At 36.4% G+C, this 19,252-nt stretch overlaps 1 protein-coding gene across 2 annotated transcripts in view; it reads left to right on the top strand.

Annotated features, from left to right (window-relative positions):
* The window catches only part of LOC123524464 (solute carrier organic anion transporter family member 4C1-like), a 112,844-nt gene that overhangs the window by 20,389 nt on the left and 73,203 nt on the right, over nt 1-19,252 (top strand). For both annotated transcript variants that reach the window (XM_045302674.2, XM_045302673.2), the window contains exons 4-5: nt 9,324-9,488; nt 13,277-13,379. In XM_045302674.2, coding sequence (XP_045158609.2) covers nt 9,324-9,488; nt 13,277-13,379 — 268 coding nt within the window. The remainder of the gene's footprint in view (nt 1-9,323; nt 9,489-13,276; nt 13,380-19,252) is intronic.

The following is a 19,252-nucleotide window of genomic DNA, read 5'->3' as shown; positions in this document are numbered from 1 at the left end:
ATATTCCAGAACAAGCGTTCTCTAACAGCAAATACAACAATGCAGAAACAGTGTTATTATAAAGTATATTCCAGAACAAGCGTCCTTTAACCGCAAAAATTACAATGCAGAAACAGTGTTATTATAAAGTATATTCCAGAACAAGCGTCCTCTAACAGCAAATATTACAATGCAGAAACAGTGTTATTATAAAGAATATTTTAGAACAAGCGTTCTGTAACAGCATATATTACAATGCAGAAACAGTGTTATTATAAAGTATATTTTAGAACAAGCGTCCTCTAACAGCATATATTACAATGCAGAAACTGTTATTTTAAAATATATTTTAGAACAAGCGTCCTCTAACAGCATATATTACAATGCAGAAACAGTGTTATTATAAAGTATATTTTAGAACAAGCGTCCTCTAACAGCATATGCAGAAACAGTGTTATTATAAAGTATATTCCAGAACAAGCGTCCTCTAACAGCAAATATTACAATGCAGAAACAGTGTTATTATAAAGTATATTCTAGAACAAGCGTTCTGTAACATAACTTTCTTATATGCTTGTCTCTGTTAAAATACTTTTACGCTAGAATGACGTCACGTTAACGTGCGATGACGTCAAAGTTTTTGCTGCAACCAAGAAATAGCGCTTCTATATTTTATCTAGTGTTTGAGATTAAGGGCGTATTAGAATCGAAATAATTTATAGCACAAGCGTGCTTTAACACTATTTATATACTCGGGTGGTAATACGTCGTTCAAATAATTTCACCCGGGCTTCGCCCTCGTGAAATTATTACGCCCGACGTATAACCACTCATCGTGCATAAATAGTGTTAAAGCACTCTTTTGCTATAAATTATTTCTTAAATATTACAATGTAGAAACAGTGTTGTTATAAAGTTTATTCTAGAATAAGCGTCCTCTAACAGCAAATATTACAATGCAGAAACAAAGAATACTTAAGAAGAACACGACTATTTTAACGCAGAAAATATTTTTAAAAATTCAGAAACAGCTTTATTATGGAGTATAGTCTAGGTCAAATGTCAAATATTACAAACTAGAGACTAGCACTTTTATGCCGAAAGAATATTATTTTAGAGGTTTGGCGTTCAGATGCGAATGGATTTATCACGAGGACGTTCGAGTGATTTAAGTATTGTAATACGCATCGGAATGGCAACAATGATTTTATTCAAGAGAAAATCACTGTTTTTGATCTATCAATACCATTTCATTCTAACATGATAACGAGGATTGTCATGTACATCAGCGAGGACATCCACCAGATATTTGCCTGTTGTTTTTTTTCTGTGGACGTAATAATTGTGACGTACAGACAGTGATTTTGGTACTTACTAACGCGTAGCTTCGGCGTTCCTGGCACATAGGAAAGACCGGTCGTGTTAGAATTAGCTTATACAAGGATAAACGGAAAAAGGCAAATGATATGAGGGACAAACAAACGATGACATGATCTACAACTTAGATTGCTAGTGGTCGATTTAGAGTCCGTTAAAAGCCCCTGGAAAAAGGCGAAATTGAAGAACATAATACCGTCAGCCCAAACCGATACTGTCACAGAATCCTTGTTTGAGAACAGAATCAATTAAACTGAAGTATTATTCCAAGGCTTTATACAACGGAGACCGCCAGACAGGTACAGGGGGAGCAGTCTTCATCCTAGTAGCTGACAGATATGAATGTAAAAGAACAAGAGGAGGACCAGGAAGGTTTACATATTCAGAAATGCAAAATATATAAAGATAACAAACGAACTCTCTTCATAATAAGACATATTTTTGACATGACAAAAGACAAGAACTCCAACGGCTCATGTGTAATCTAAACTGTGAGCAGAAACTGAATGACCTATAAAAAAGATTAAGTTTCGACATAAGCGTAGAAACGAGTTTGGTACTCGAGTACTCGCCAATTTTTTCGATCGTTTCCGTATCCACTATCGAAGGGAGATAATCCAAAATCATTAGTTGTTTCACCATGGCTCCCGTAAGCAGTGAGATAATGTTTCAAAACCATTTTTTTTGTTGATGTTGGATACCGTTGTAAATAACGGCCGTCGCCAGCTTCGAAAAAGTGGTCCGGCCACGGGACCGCGAGTACCGTCGGCAGGGGAAGGTTGAGAGCACGAGAGGGGGATTCTCCCTTTCTAATAAGAGGGGTTCGGGGGGTCTCCACCGAGAAAACTTTACGATTTGGGATGCCTGTTAGTGCGTTTTTCTTGCTTCTTGAAAGCATATTCGGTTAAGATTTTCAATCAGTTTCATTATATTTTTTAAGGATAACTATCCAACATTCGCGCAATTTTAGCAAATTGCTAGGAATGTTGATGTATTTCAGTGTATGAGTATCAGCCAAGACATAGAAAACAACTATTTCGGCCCCTCTATGAATCTCATCAGGCGATGGCATCATACTTAATGCAACGGTTATGATACAGATATCCCCGCTATAGTTTTTTTTTCAGTTCATTTTTTTCGTTTTTAGAAGAAATTAGCTTGCAGTTTTTTTAACATATGGCATTTTTAAAATTTTTTTTATTTTTTATTTAAACATGTTTGTATAATCTTGATGATTGATCGAAAAGATGACAGGAAGACACTTTAGTGTCGTTTAAACGGCCGCGCTAAAATTGATAGATAGATAGATAGATAGATTCTTTGTTTCCTCCATTAAGGAGAGCTATCAAAAATATGATACATATAATACAATATAAAATACTTGAGGCCACACCAAATTGAAAAGTTGTTCATCGGATTTTTTTTTCTGAAAAAAATTGAGGCGGCGAGCGAAAAAAATGATTTAAATATTTTTTTTGTTTTTGAGAAAATCAGGAGCAATCGAAGAGCGAAGAAGTACATTTGTCTTGTTTTGGCTCTCAATTAACTAATAAAAACCTTAAAATAGAATGTACAGCCCTTTTACATTAAAAATAATTCACCAGGGATTGAGAAAACATGGGTACATTTTCGTCTGGGTATGTTTTGACCTGCAGGCGCACAACAAAGCGAACTCCTGAAAAAAGGTAATAACATCGGCATACAGTACAGTGTAATCAAATAATGTATGCGTTTGAAAATGCTGTCAGAAACTATATAATATACAACAATGCATTCTTATAACCTTAAACCATAATCATGAAATAGATATGTGACTTGAATGTTTACTGATATGAAAATGTAGCATTTTAGTTCGACTTTTCCAGTTTGATAAAGTCAAATACCTCCGTTATTATTAAAGCTTTTGACTTGAAACTTAAAATAGCTACTAACTATCAAAGTCTACACCAGGAGAAACAACCCCCATAACAATGTTTGAATTTTGACAGAGTTACGCCCCTTTTTTACCCAGACGAAATAATGACCACGGTTTTTGATGGTTGACCATGTTTAACGTGGTCAACCATCAGGACCACGGTCGGCCATGGTTGACCATGGTGAGATAAGACTGACCATGGTTGACCATGGTCAGAAAAGACTATCAACAGTTTGACCATGGTACCGTGGTCAACTTTTTTCAACCACGGTTGACCATGGATTATCATGGTCATGTTAGTAATTTTCACACTTATCAAGTTTTACAATGCACCAAAGACGCCTGACTGCATTTTGGCTTCGAAGGTTTTCCTAGTTATAGAATAGTTTTCCTGCATTTATAGACAGATTCAAAGATAAACTTTCACAGTCTTAGTATATGTCTTTTTGTCCTACGTAGAGTGCGCATGCGCGAAAATTTACTTCCGTTGCTAATGATCTCTCGATGTGTAAATCCATCTACAACGGCATGGAGCCGTAGCTCCAAGTCAAAAACTAAATGACCTTTACAACTGAACTTCTCCTTTAAAGAAATTTTAGTGTATATTTTGTTGTAATGTAGAAAAATGGCTGTTACGTACAAACGCCTCAGTGAAGTAAAAAAAAAAATAAAAGTGGAGAAAATTCCTTACGAGTGGGGTCTGGGGTGTAATTGGTGGCTAATAGCTTCTAAAGTTGTGTACGTAGTCGAAATTACGCATAAAGGGTCTGATAAATGAGTCGCACTTATCTGAAAAAAATATTTGATCAACTTTATAGGAATAATAAGAATCAAGTGAAGTTGTGCATGCAGATTTGGGATTTACTCAACCCGCCACTACTTCTCCCGCCTTCCTATTAAAACAGGTACTATATTGGTTTCGTTTCACTTGGTGTTTCTTGGTCATATTTTGTTGTATCCATAACCTACCCCAAGTTGACTTACACCTATGAAAGTTAACTTAGTTTTGCATTGCCAGTCAGTTATATATGACAGTACAGTGACAGGAAGTGGTGACACCAATAAACAGTTTTGTCAAATGATAAAGAAACGAATACTTAAGGACTTATTTTGTTCCAATTGTGTTGTAATCCATCAGTTGCTGTATGTGCCTGCAAACTCTCGCTAATATTTTTAGATTCCCATGAGATAATGTTAACATCCAGCTTATTTTTGCAAGTTGCGCTTGTCTGGACAGATTCTGTAACATATGTTTCTGTTTTAAACCAAGTACACTTCTCACAAAATAATTAACCAAAATGGAAATTCTTGAGTACCTAAAAAATGACACACATATACGTATTTAAACTAAATGAGAACCTTAATTTTATCCTAAACTCACTTATGTTACTTCAAGAATTAACTTCAATATTTGATACTAAATAAAATCATATTTTAATCAAGCATAAATCAAACGTCGCCTAGAGTCTACCGCAGACTTCTGTTTGTCGTGGTTTCACCGTCTGTTGTACATCGCCTACTTTGAGACAAAGTGCCCAAGATGAGCTTTTGTGATCACACTGCGTCCGTCGTGCGTCGTCGTGTAATGTGCGTCCCGTCGCACGTCGTCAACAATTTAACTGTAAACACTCTAGAGATCACATCCCCCCCCCAAACTTAATGAAACTTTAGAAGAATATAACCCTTAACAAAATCTCACAGGGATCAGTTACTGGTTTATTTGGGCTCAAAAACTTGGTCACTAGGTCAATTACTACAAAAACCTTTTAAACATGATAGAGGCCACATTTTCTACCTAATTTTATGAGACTGTCAAAATGTATGTCCTGAGGTCAGAAACTAGATCACTAGATCAAATCACAGAAAAGTCTTTGTTAATACTCAGAGGCCACATTTTCTGTTTGATCTACTTAAAACTTTCTCAGAATGTTTATCTATACGAAATCTAGGTCAAGTTTAAAATTATATTATCTAAGGTAAAAAACTAGGTCGCCAGATTAATTCATACGAATACCTTGTTAGTACTCTAAAGGTCACATTTTTCAGTTTGATCGTCTTAATATGTTGACAGTATGTTAGCCTGTAACAGGTCCAGGTTAAGTTAAAAACTGGGTTACATGAGGTCAAAAACTAAATCACTGTGTTAAATCATGGAAACTACAAAATAACGTATTAAACTTAAATTATTTGACATTTTATTTTATTACAGCGCAAGTGCAGACAGTTTGAAACCTATCGCATGTAGGCAAAATATTTTCCCGGTAAAGCTGGTTATTATGAAGCATTGCGTCTTGTCATTTTTTTAGCTCATTTGAGCGCAAAGTGCTCAAGGGTGAGCTTTTGTGGTCAGTGATTGTCCGGCGTCCGTCGTCGTCTGTCCGTCGTCCGTCAACACCTCCCAGCCTTAACCACCAGACCAATTTTGATGAAACTTCACAGGAATGTTCCTTGCAAGATCCTCATTAAATTTAGTCAAAGAAATAAATTCCATACAGAACTCTGGTTGCCATGGCAACCGAAAGAAAATCTTTAAAAATCTTCTTGTCCAAAACCTCAGTAGCTAGGGCTTTGATATTTGGTATGTAGCATCATCTAATGGTCCTCTACCAAGTTTGTTCAGATAGGGTCTAGGGTCAAATATGGCCTCGCCCTGGGATGGGTGAGGGGGTCGAATGGTTTACATAGATTTATATAGGGAAAAACTTTGAAAATCTTCTTGTCCGAAACCACGGGGCCTAGGGCTTTGATATTTGGTATGTAGCATCATCTAGTGGTCCTCTACCAAGATTATTCAAATTATTTCCCTATGGTCAAATATGGCTCCGCCCTGGTGATCACATGGTTTATATAGAGTATAGGGACAAACTTTGAAAGTCTTTTTGTCCAAAAACACAGGGCCTAGGACTTTGATATTTGTAATGTAGCATCATCTAGTGGTCCTCTACCAAGATTGTTCAAATTATTTCCCTAGGGTCAAATATGCCTCCGCCCTGGGGGTCACATGGTTTATATAGAGTATAGGGACAAAATTTGAAAGTCTTCTTGTCCAAAACCTCAGGGCCTAGGGCTTTGATATTTGTAATGTACCATCATCTAGTGGTTCTCTACCAAGTTTGTTCCAATTACGCCTCCCTAGGGTTAAATATGGCCCCGCCCCGAGGGCCACATGTTTACGTAGACTTATATAGGGAAAAACTTTGAAAATCTTCTTGTCCAAAACCACAAAGCCTAGAGCTTTGATATTTGTAATGTAGCATCATCTAGTGGTTCTCTACCAAGTTTGTTCAAATCATCCCCCCTAGGGTCAAATATGGCCCCGCCCCGGGGGCACATGGTTTAGATAGACTTATATAGGGAAAAACTTTAAAAAAAATTCTTGTCCAAAACCTCAGGGCCTTGTGCTTTGATATTTGGTATGTAGCATCATTTAATAGCCCTCTACCAAATATGTTCAAATTATCACCCTAGGGTCAAATATGGCCGCGCCCAGGCCCCGGTCACATGGTTTATATAGACTTGTATAGGAAAAACTTTAAAAATCTTCTTGTCTGAAACTAGAAGGCCCAGGCTTTTGATATTTGGTATGTTGCATTGCCTAGTGGTCCTCTACTAAGATTATTTAAATTATGCTCCTTAGTTGAAAAGAGGCCCCGCCTAGGGGATCCCAAGTTTTACATAGACTTATATAGGAAAAAAAAATAAAAATCTTCTTGTCTGAATGTTCAAGATCTAGGCCTTTGATATTTGGTATATATCATTGCCTAGTTGATCTCTAACAAGATTGTTTGAATTATGTCCCTGGGATGAAATGAGGCCTCGCCCCGGGGGTCACTTGTTATATGTATAATTCATAAGTTATTTAGGAAAAACTACTTAAAAATTATCAGATCATATTTTCTAGACTGTTAAATTTTAATAACCTGATGATCCCAAGTTATTAGGGGCCACTTGACCTTGACCTACTGACCTACTTTCTTTTATTTTTAAGATACATCCTTGAAAATTAGATGACATGTATAGTTTTGCACGGTGATCTTAATACTGACTTTCAGTGACCATGAATGTGACCTACTGACCAACTTTCTTGTTTTTAGCTCACCTGAGCACAAAGTGCTCGGGATGAGCTATTGTGATCGCTCACCGTCCGTCGTCCGTCCGTCCACACTTTCCTTTAAACAACATCTCATCTGAAACCATTTGGCGAAAGTTGATGAAACTTGGCCTTGATGTTCCTTGGGTGGTCCCTTTCAAAAAGTGTTCAAGAATTGAATTCCACACAGAACTCTGGTTGTCATAGCAACTGAAAAGAAAAACTTAAAAAATCTTCTTGTCCAAAACCGCAAAGTGTAAAGCCTTGATATTTGGCATGTGACATTATCTAATGGTCCTCTATGAAGATTGTTCCAATTATGCCCCTGAGGTGAAAAGAGGCCCCGCCCCGGGGGTCCCAAGTTTTACATAGGCTTATATAGGAAAAAAACTTAAAAAATATTCTTGTCTGAAACCACAAGACCTAGGCCTTTGATATTTGGTATGTATCATTGCCTTGTGGTCCTCTACCAAAAGTGTTCAAATTATTACCCCGAGGTGAAAAGAGGCCAGGCCCCGGAGGTCCCAATTTTTATAAAGACTTATATAGGAAAAAACTTTAAAAATCTTCTTGTCTGAAACCACAAGACCTAGGCTTTTGATATTTGGTGTGTTGCATTGCCTAGTGGTTCTCTACCAAAAGTGTTCAAATTATGTCCCTTGGGTGAAAAGGGGTAGGGGCCCTAGGGGTCCAAAGGTTTACATAGACTTATATAGGAAAGAACTTTAAAAATCTTCTAGTCTGAAAGTTCAAGGCATTGGCCTTTGATATTTGGTATGTAGCATTGCCTAGTGGTTCTCTAACAATACTGTTCAAATTTTGCCCTTGTGGTGAAAAGAGGCACCGCCCTGGGGGAGATTTTTATATGAGTTAAATAGGAAAAAATACTTAAAAATTATTTGAAATTATTTCCTAGACTGTTTAATTATAATTTCCTAATGACCCCAAGAAATTAGGGGTCACTTGACTGTGACCTTGACCTACTGACCTACTTTCTTGTTGTTTTTTAAGATACAGCCTTGAAATTTGGATGACATGTACAATTTTGCACACCGAACTTAACACTAACTTTCAGTGACCATGAATATGACCTACTTTTTAATATTTTAGCATCAGTTTGACATTTGAAACATGTAGCTCATATTACTCAGGTGAGCGATCTAAGGTCATCATGACTGTCTTTTTTTTATTCAGCTCTTACTTAATTTTGCCATGTAAATATCACACCGTATTTTAGAATTTACTCGATACGACAATCACATCAGTAATATTGAACTTCAGGTCCATCCACTTCACAAGTGGTCTGGATCTGTCGCTCATTCATTGCAGTAATTAAATGTTAAAGAGAAAGGCAATATTTTTCTTATGTTGATTCCGTCTTCTAGGAATTCTTAAAACCTTTTAAGAAGTGTAAGAATTTTTAAAATCGGCTTAAATATGAGAAAGTTATGAGCATTTAAATATTTGATCAAAATGGCGGCCACTTTGTTTCCAAGGCAACGAAAACAATATTATTTATAGAACTTCTAGATACATATTTGAACTGTATTTACGTATTTCTGTAAAATAATGTATCTACTTTTTTCAGTTATTATGAATGAAATCACCATGTTTTATATTTTACACGCAAGAAACATATGGAATTAAGCTATTTAAAATGTTATTTGCTAAATAAAGGATTTAACAGTGTGTAAATGACGTCATAAACGCACTAAAATGGCTGCCTCCATGATCAGTCATTTTCTGAAATTTCAAGTTGCCATAACGTTTTCAATAATGGTCCGAATTTAAAAATTCTTTTAGGTTTTTTTTTATGAAAGGCTTGAGGATGGCTTTCATATGAAATTAACTTTTTATCAGCCTTTCCTTGCCCTTTAAATATATTTAAAGATAACTTGTCCATATTTTAAATGTAAATGCGTTACACTAATGACTACTGCAGTAAATGTATTTCCCTTTAAGAAATTTCCACACAATGCTCAGAGGGCGATTGGACTTTATCAAGTTTCCTGACCTTGCTTCTGATTGGCCAGTTGATGCACGGCCTCGGTGGATCAACATTAATAACAGTCGGATACTCATTTATAGACGACAGTGTAACAGCGGCTACATCACCCGTATATATCTGTAAGTAGAAAAATATATGAATTCGTTCGCATATGTACTAAACAAATCTTCTAACGCAAAGTTTTTCGTTTATGAATATGATGTTCATGACTGAATTTCAACAATATTTGTATTACCTTGTTAACACAGAGCAAAAGATCAATTCTAGTACTGCGTGACTTTTCAGATGTATGAAAACATGTATTGTGCACGCACGAAACGTGCATTTTAGTTCACCTAACTTTGTTCAGGGGTAGCTATTATAATAGATGGATGGTCCAGCCTCCGTCGTCCATCGTTCTTCGCCCGTTATATTTGTTTTGCGTCCGGCGTACCGGTCAGAATTAGACCAAATATAGTCAGTAGCATCTTGACATGGTCCTCAACTATCAAGTTTGTTCAGATGGTTCTCATGGACCCCTTTTAGGGGCCGCGGGAGCTAAAATATAAAAATACTTTAATGTAATTCTGCATGTTTGGATAAAAATTTCTACATTAGAACATAAAAAAATGTTATTATTATTCCCTGAAGAAGGCATGAAGCCGAAACGATGGAATATGAGTAAATTGTAAATTGACTGCGTGTTTGTTTTTTTTTATCCACTACATTACATTAGAATATACTAAGAGATTTTGGCAAATAAAAAGGGGTAGTGTACTTGAATTTTTATTGCTATATCAATTTGAAAAATTGGGACCTCACAAAGTTTTCGTAACGTGTGTCTATGTGAATCTATCGCAATTTTTACAACATTTTCGCTAATAGAATTTTTTCAACAATGTAGATTTTGATAAAACTTCTCCGTCCTAAATGAAGATATGGTCTATAATATGGTGAAATAAAATGTATAGGTCCATGTGTTTGTTTTTGAGATATTTGCCCATGATTAAAGAGGTCCGCATATAACTCGCTGATTTTTAGACGTTATTTGAAGTTATTTAACGTCACGTGTTTTAAAACGTTTTAATATCATATTTTATCTTTAGAAAGAGAGTGAAATTGCCGTTTCAATAAATTCACTCACAGGTTACCATTCATTTGTAAAACGATTTTCATTTCCGTATACCGAGTCTAGGCTTCATTCTACGTTATCTGGATAAATGTCGCTGGATGGGTCCTCATAAACCGCTGGATGGGTCATCACTAAAGTTGGTCTGTAGCATCCTTGTAAGGTGCTCTCAATTTTATTCAAATGGTTCTGCTCGACTGATTTTAGGGGCCACCAGATCTGAAATGTAGAACAAAAACACATTTAAACGACTTCTTTTCATGAACTGCTTGATGTATCATCACCAAATGCGGTCTGTAGAATTCTTTTATGGTTCTCTGTCAAACTTTTTCAAATGGTTCCGCTTGACTGATTTAAGAGGCTACCAGAGCTAAAAGTAGAAATTTTTAAGAAAAATAACCAAAGCATTAAACGTTTTTTTCTCATGAACTGCTTGATTGAATGTCACTAAACTTGATCTGTAGCTCCCTCGTAAAGTCTTCTCTCAAATTTGTTCAAATGCTTGACTGATTTTATGCGCTGCCAGAGGTTAAAATAGAAAAAACAACAACATTAAACTACTTTTTCTGATGTCTGCCTATATCCCCTTAGTCTATGAACATGGTTACATATATCCCCTCGGTCTATGTATCTGGCTACATATATCACCTTGGTCTCCATATTTGTCTAAGTCTATGTACCTGGCTGTATATATCCCCTTAGTATATGTAACTGGCTACAAATGTCCACTTAGTCTATGTAACTGGATACATACATCCCTTGAATATATGCACCTGACTGTACATAATTATCCTCAATGTCTACGTACATGGTTGCAGGTATCCCCTTAGTCTATGTGCCTGGCATCATATATCCCCTAAGTCTATGCGCCGGGCTGCATAAATCCCTTAGTCTATGTACCTGACTGCATTCATCCCCTTAGTCTATGTACCTGGCTGTATATATCGCCTTTTGTCTATGTACCTGGCTGCATATATCGCCTTAGTCTATGTACCTGGCTGTATATATCGCCTTTTGTCTATGTACCCGGCTGCATATATCGCCTTAGTCTATGTACCTGGCTGTATAATATCCTCTTTTGTCTTTGTACCTGGCTGCATATATTGCCATAGTCTATGCACCTGGCTGTATATATCGCCTTGGTCTATGTACCTGGCTGCATATATCGCCTTGGTCTATGTACCTGGCTGCATATATTGCCTTAGTCTATATACGTGGCTGTATAATTATATCCCCTTTGTCTATGTACCTGGCTGCATATATCGCCTTGGTCTATGTACCTGGCTGCATATATCGCCTTAGTCTATGTACCTGGCTGCATATATCGCCTTGGTCTATGTACCTGGCTGCATATATTGCCTTAGTCTGTGTACCTGGCTGCATATATCGCCTTGGTCTATGTACCTGGCTGTATATATCCCCTTTTGTCTATGCACCTGCTGCATATATCCCCTTAATATATGTACCTGTCTGCATATAGGACTCTTTAGTCTGCATAAACTCATACACAGACATACAAAAATGAACACGGACTAAGAGGCATAGACGCAGACATAGACATAGATATGAACTCACAGACACAGACATAAACTCATAGACACAGACATAGACACAAACATAGACACACAGAAACAGACATAGACACATAGACACGGAAAAAGAGGTACAGACACAGACATAGACACAAACATAATCGCACAAGCACTGACATAGACATATAGAAATACAGTCAAACTTGTGCTAGCGACCACCCGTGAATAGCGACCACCTGTCGACAACGACCGGTCTCTGGTCCCCCCATAGAAAAAATGTTCATGAAAAGGCCGTGAATAGCGACCACCTGGCGACCGCGACCAGCGACCGGCCAAATTGATTCCCAAGGGTCATATTTGCCCCCCAATAACGACCAAGCTGGACCGTTCCGGCTTGAAAATATTTGAACTCCGCCGAATTTTCACCACTTTAGCCTTGTAACAAACATAATAATTACTGCTTGATTAAAAAAATTAATACATAGAACATAAAGAATGCAAGAAGCTGTAAAAATACTTTTTATCAGCATGATAATGGCTAACTGAGAAGTGACCCTTCCCCCCGAATAAAGACCATCTGTGAACAAAGACCACTTTTGCTTGTTCCGAAGAGTGGTCTTTGTTCACAGGTTTGACTGTAGATATAAACACAAAAAATAGACACAGAGACAAACAGATAAACATGGACCTGTACACAGACATAGACACATAGACACAGACATAAATCCGTAGAAATAGACATATATACAGACATAGAGATATATGACAGACGGATGCTGGAAAGAAGTATGTAGCTGATATAGATACATTTAGCTTAGTATGGTTATTGTCACCCGCCATTTTTGGAGGAAAAGGGGCCATAGAGATGAGCTGCATTCGTCTATCCGGGATATCATTTAGGGTTAGAAGCATATATGTTCTGTTGAATACATGGAAGTCTCATAATATTAACTGATTATGGATTATTCTTTAAAGGAGAGAAAACACATATAGATAAAAAAAAAGCAGCGGCAGAAATTGGACTCACTGACAAATATGTATTCTTGCAAAACATTCTGATAATTTTTTCCGCGTTTCTGACTGATGAGATTTGTAAGATGTGTCTTAAGTCCAGGCCCTCAGGATGTGCAAGGTTTGATTTTTGTTCCTTAAAAGTCAAATATGCACAAATCAAGTTAAGGGCATATTTTATTTTTGCAAAATGCAGTAAAAGGTTGGGGACGTCGGTATCTCTATTACAATTCTTTATAAGGTGATGTATTTACAGCAATGATCGGTCTGTGTCAGATGCTAGGACCCATGTTAGGTTTCATCGTCGGCGGAGCACTGTTGGATATTTATGTTGACTTCGAGAGAATGCCAGAATCACAGTGAGTACAATTTATTTATACAGACTTGCAACTGTGCTACACAAATACGGTCCACGGTATTGTTTTTCATTTATACCGCACTTAATCCTGGTTCTGTAATATTTTTTTCTGTGGGGAATCATGCTGTTTGATTGTTTATAAATATTTTGTAGGTGTCAAAGAATCAACTTAAATCTACCGGTACTTATAAATTGTATTTATATTTAAAGTATATATCTTTTTATTTTATGCTCAATTACGTTAAGAAATGCATTTGTTTTAATCTCAGCGCGGGAAACAGACGCGCGTAAACAGACATGTCGTCAGACGTGCTGTGACGTTATAAAGACGCATGTAACATAAAGTTCCATTTTGTTTTATATTTTGCTGCATAACGGTATGAAATTCTCTTTAAGTAAAATAATTTGAATCGAGAAATATATTATAAAGAACAAAAAGCGACTATAATTTTCATCCTGTTTTAAGCAAATAATTTAAAATTCATACACAATGTATGAGGGGGCGGAGCTCATATCTCTCACAGTGTGAAAATATAGATTTAATATTTTCACAGTGTGATCGATGAGATATGAAAATATTTAACTGATAGAATACAGTATTTCATTAGTTAGCATAAAATAAAATACTGTAGAATCTGGTAAATAAGCGCATATTCGAATATAAGCGCATATCAAAAGTAAGCGTATACGGCCTAACCATTATTCCGTATGGGATAATAAGCGCATGTCATGCTCTTACAATAATTTTGTCTCGAAAGTAGGCGCATATCCGATTACTAGCAAAAAAAGACGTAATTAACGGTATCATACAGTGATAATTGATTATTATAAATACAGGTGACAAGTGTTCTTACCTGTTGAGTAGCCGATAGGTGTTAAAAGATTTTAACGTCTTTTGTCTGATAAAACGATAATTGTTTACGATAAGTCGATAATCATGCTTTTTGAACAGAAAATGTTCAGTAAATGAAAGTAAAGCTTTGAATACCAGAAAAGTTGTTTGCGTTGTCATAACAGTTTGTCATTCTTTTGTAAATCTTGAAAAGACTATGGATAAAATGCTACAATCTTAGTGTTGAACAATTATTGAATATTTCGAGAGATTGAACATTTTTTTGGAAATTTATGCTTTCCTTATGTCTAAATACTGTATGCAATAAAAGGAAGTGGTTCACTGCGCACGTCCATGACCATGTTTTACTTTCGTTTTCTCAACAATGGTAAGCACTGTCAATATTCTTAATATTATATTATCATTATTATACCAGATTTATATAGCGCCCTTTTCATGATCAATTTCACGTTCAAAGGCGCTTTACATAGTTCAAATGTAGCCACACAGGGCGCATAATTCATCCTCTACTAGAGAGCGATCTGACCAGAGGGACAGAGTGAGACAAAGCCCCCATGACAGAGAGATCAGAAATCAGATACAGGCTTGTCCGGCTAACTTATCCGGCTCGTTGCGAATAGACAACCTGGTTTTTTAACGTTCCCAGTGTATAGCACTTATACACGCAAGGATTACCTGGGTTCCTGACCAGTACACCTCTAGTTGGGTGGGAAACACTGAAAAGCGTTTCTGAAAATTCCCGAGTAGTTGCTGGGGATCGAACCCTCGACCTCAGGATTGGAAGGCCAGTGTGCAAACCACTGAGCTATCCGTCCACCACATATATCACAAATAGGCGCACACGGCTTGTCTATAAGCGCATATCGAATATAAGCGCATAGTTTTGGCTTAAGTATAAGCGCATATCAAAAATAGGCGCATAAAAGTGTCATTAAAATTATTAAAAGCGTATACGCTTATTTACCAGATTTTACAGTATTCCCACCAGCCACCTTATAGAAAATATTCTAGCATAAAACTGCTGTTATTGTCACTTTTCGGAGGTGTTTTAACAGGAGATAAAATGTGTGTTAACAGAAAGATTCTGGCGCTCGCGTGCTGTTATAACACCTTTTTATATATGCACGTTCCGTGGCAGAGCGTAAACGCATTACGGCCCCAAAACGGGTAATTCAAAATGAAATGACGTCAACGTGACAAAACAACGTAGACTTTACCGCGCATTTGATGGAAATTTAACGACGTACCTGATTTTTACGCGTTTATGCTAGAATAGCGTTAGCGCATGTTCTTTTCGTGTTGTAACATCTTCAGAATCCCTCGGGAAATGTTGGTACCCTCGCCCCAACGGGCTCGGGTACCAACCATTCCCTCGGGATTCTGCAGATGTTATAACATGAAAAAACATGCTTTTTCCCTACATTACAACCCTATACTTGTACGGAAAAAGAAGAGGCTCCTACCTGTTAACGTAACGTGCATGTCCAATCTATTAAATGGCAGAAATAAATAAAAGAAATAAAGTAATGACCATCCATGATGTTTAATGCTGTAACTGGAAGGAAGCCTGTCTTTGCAAGATGTGTTGTATATTTATATATGCATACTAAAATAATATTGCATTTTTTAAAATGTAAATTCGCTCTTAAACTGAATGTTGCACTGACATTTTGGGCAGGAGAAATATCATTTTAAATTAAAAGAACAATTCTTATCTGTTGTCACACATATAAGTGTATATGTAAATCAGAAAAAGAGGAAATAAATTTAAACCAAAGAGAAAGTTTTATATTTAATACTAGTTAGTTAAAATCCTACTGGCCTGTTCTGTTTTAAGTACGTGTACAATCTTTCGAAATATTAATTTAAAATGATCACTTGGCGGACAAAATGACATGGAATATAATATGATAAAACTACTTTTCGCATGTAGGCCTATTGACATTTCATTTCTTCGGGGGTTGGAATCATAACGTACTTGTAGATATTACTTACTAAGGAAGATCAAGGTTTTCATGAAAAACGAATTAATGTTTTTTTTCTCATACGATATCTAGAAGCGTTCCGTAATGATGAAACTCTGTTATTTTGAAGTAAGCCACTAGGTTACAAGTGTGGTCACAATCTGTCATAGCTTAACTCGGATGCAATTACTGAATATTTTCTACCTGATACCAAGTTAACATGATCCAAGTCACTGTTCACTCTCGTAGGCGTATTTAAAGGGATTCGGTCCCGGTGCCCCAACCCTCTCATATGCATCTCCCTTAAAATCCGGCAAACTTACACTTTTCAACAGTCTAATATATGATATTTCATTCGTTTAAGAACAAATTGTCGGCAAAACTTATATTAGTGGTATTTATAACAGGTGACCTAGTTACTATATATAGTAACTCATTTGCATATAAGAAGCGAATTCACTGCACATGCGCGGCGGCCATTTTGAATTCTAATTTTAGAATAACGTATTTATGAGAAATGTTTAGGAATGACCTCACTCTGCTATTTATATCTCCCTGAAGTATATAGAGCTGACTTATATACCTATTTAGGGCGTGATCGCGCACATTGAGGGTCAGGTACTCAGCCCTAGACGGGGAGATAACGTGAAGTGAAAGAAAAATATACCAGAAAATCAGTTTAAATGCTACATTATCAATAATTAATTATATAGATTTTTCCATTACTGATATAAAACACTTAACAAAATAGTTATTCTACTTCTTTAATGGAAAGAATTATATACTTACACAATATTGATTAATTGAAACGAGTCTTCTTAAAATAAAATGCATGAATAAAATAAAGTAGGAACTTGCTTTTCATATATGTTCAATCCTCAAACTACTGTAACTAAATGACTCTAGTGGCAAATATATTAGTTCTAAATGCGCATGCTCAACTCTAATTTTAGTAAACATTACGCGTGCGTCACTCATGATCATCTATTCTTTAATTCCACTATTCACCTGCACCATTAATATCCATCAAAAAGTTTTTGTCCCATTCAAACTGAATATTCCCTTAACCCTAGATGAAAAGATTCTTTGTCTATTCAAAACTATTGACCATAAAGTACGAGCGCCGCTCTGTCTAGGCAAACAATACCTAGCGGAACTATTTTCAACAAAAGTCCTTTGTCCTCGTTACTAAAAATAGTTTTAATTATTGATGCTCATTACTCAAAATCACGCACAGCTGCTGTGGTTTACAAAAGATGAAAATAATTCTTTGTCCCACTGAAATTCAATGACCCTTTTGTGCCGTCATCCAGAGATTAACTTTTTCCGATAAAAGATGAAAAGATACCTTTGTCCCATTGAAATTTAATGACCCTTTTATATCGTGACCGAGAGATGAACTTTTTCGGACAAAAGATGAAAAGAAGTTTTTGTCCCCATTGAAAGTCAATGGTCCGTTTTTAATGCGTTATAAAGATATTTGTGAACCAAGTTACTATTTCTATATATTTTTTGTCATTGCTTTTTACTGTTGCGTTTAATGCTTGAAATCTGGCCTATTTTGGTCTTTTATACATAAAATGAGAAGATAAATAAGTCACTTTTTAAACATACAAATTTAAACAGCTTATGTCTATTACCATTTCATTAAATAAAATAAGGCATTTTAGGGTCCATTTTTACATTTTGGGTATCTGACATTTTTGAAAAGCCTATGGGGTACACTTTCATAACCTAGTGCCAAACGGAAATGAAGTCATTAAATTTCAAAATCATCGTACAGGCTCGGGACCGAAACCTTTAGAAAGATCTTTTCGAGTAGGGTCGGAAAATATGTACCATTATGAGTCTATCTCTATTCGTTTTCCAGATATTGTGGTTAAAACCGGAATCATTCATCCGGAAACACCCGGCTTCACGCCTTTATTATTAAAGATAACCTAGTCATGTTGGATATATAACCGAAGGTCTCGATGAGTACTATAAGATGATACACTCAAACCGAAAGTGAATCAATCACGCGTAAAATTCACATTTTCTGCGCGTTCCTAGACTCGAACCTGGTCAAGTGAGGTATCGTAGGAAAAGTCTCGTCAAGAAGATTCGGAAAATGTACACTTTGATAATCGTATTTCCAAAGGGATCGAATAATGAGCCAAAATCACCCAAGCGTTAAAACTCGGCTAACTCCTTCATAATTGAACTAAAGCTAGGCGTGTAGGGTATCTAACGAAAGGCCTCGATGAGTGCTATAAGACATTAATTTAAACCAGAAGTCAAATCACTCATGCGAGAAATACGCCAAAGTAAGCTTACCTGATCCTTACACTTTGATATCCAAAATGAATATACAGGGAGAAATATAATAAATAGAGCCAAAGCAACGTTCTGATTAGTCAGTATAGCTTATAGCATTGCTCTGATTGGCTAGCGATATGACGCATTCTGATTGGTTCAAATGATTTATTCCTCAAAGAAAGGCTAGCTTACTTGTTTAAACTTGTCAGTCATTTGTGCGATAGTTTGGTTCAAAGCTGTTCTAAACTGGAATGTCTATTTTTAACCAGCCAATGAAATCACTCCCTTTTACATTAGCCTTGCTTTGAAAACGAGGTTCTTCGCAACCTGTATATTAAAGCACGCTTTAGTCAGTCAAATCAGTCTGACTTCAGACGTCAAAGCTTACAGTATGGAAAACTCTCGTCAGTCAAATGTCATCATCAAACGACAAAAAGCAATTATCATATGCACGATTATTCTTATTGTATGCACATTGCCATTCGCTTTAGCCTTTGCGACTACGAATTCAACTTCATACGTAGATTATGAAATAAAAGTAAATGAAAACCAGACTGTCTGCCACTACATGAAGCAGTTCGAGATACAGCAAAACGTATATATTTCTGTCTGCAACAGAGATAGTGAAATCCTGGTGGATTTGAGACGTTTCATAAATCACACTGCTAGTATCATCGGAATACAACATTACCTTAAGCAGTGGAAATCCATCATACAACTTCTTCCTAAAATTGACGTAGCCATCATTGAAGCCCAAAC

Source organism: Mercenaria mercenaria, chromosome 3 (genome assembly GCF_021730395.1).
Source record: "Mercenaria mercenaria strain notata chromosome 3, MADL_Memer_1, whole genome shotgun sequence".
Lineage (NCBI taxonomy): Eukaryota > Metazoa > Mollusca > Bivalvia > Venerida > Veneridae > Mercenaria > Mercenaria mercenaria.
Note: the sequence above shows the minus strand (reverse complement) of the source record. Positions and strands in the feature narration are given on the sequence as shown.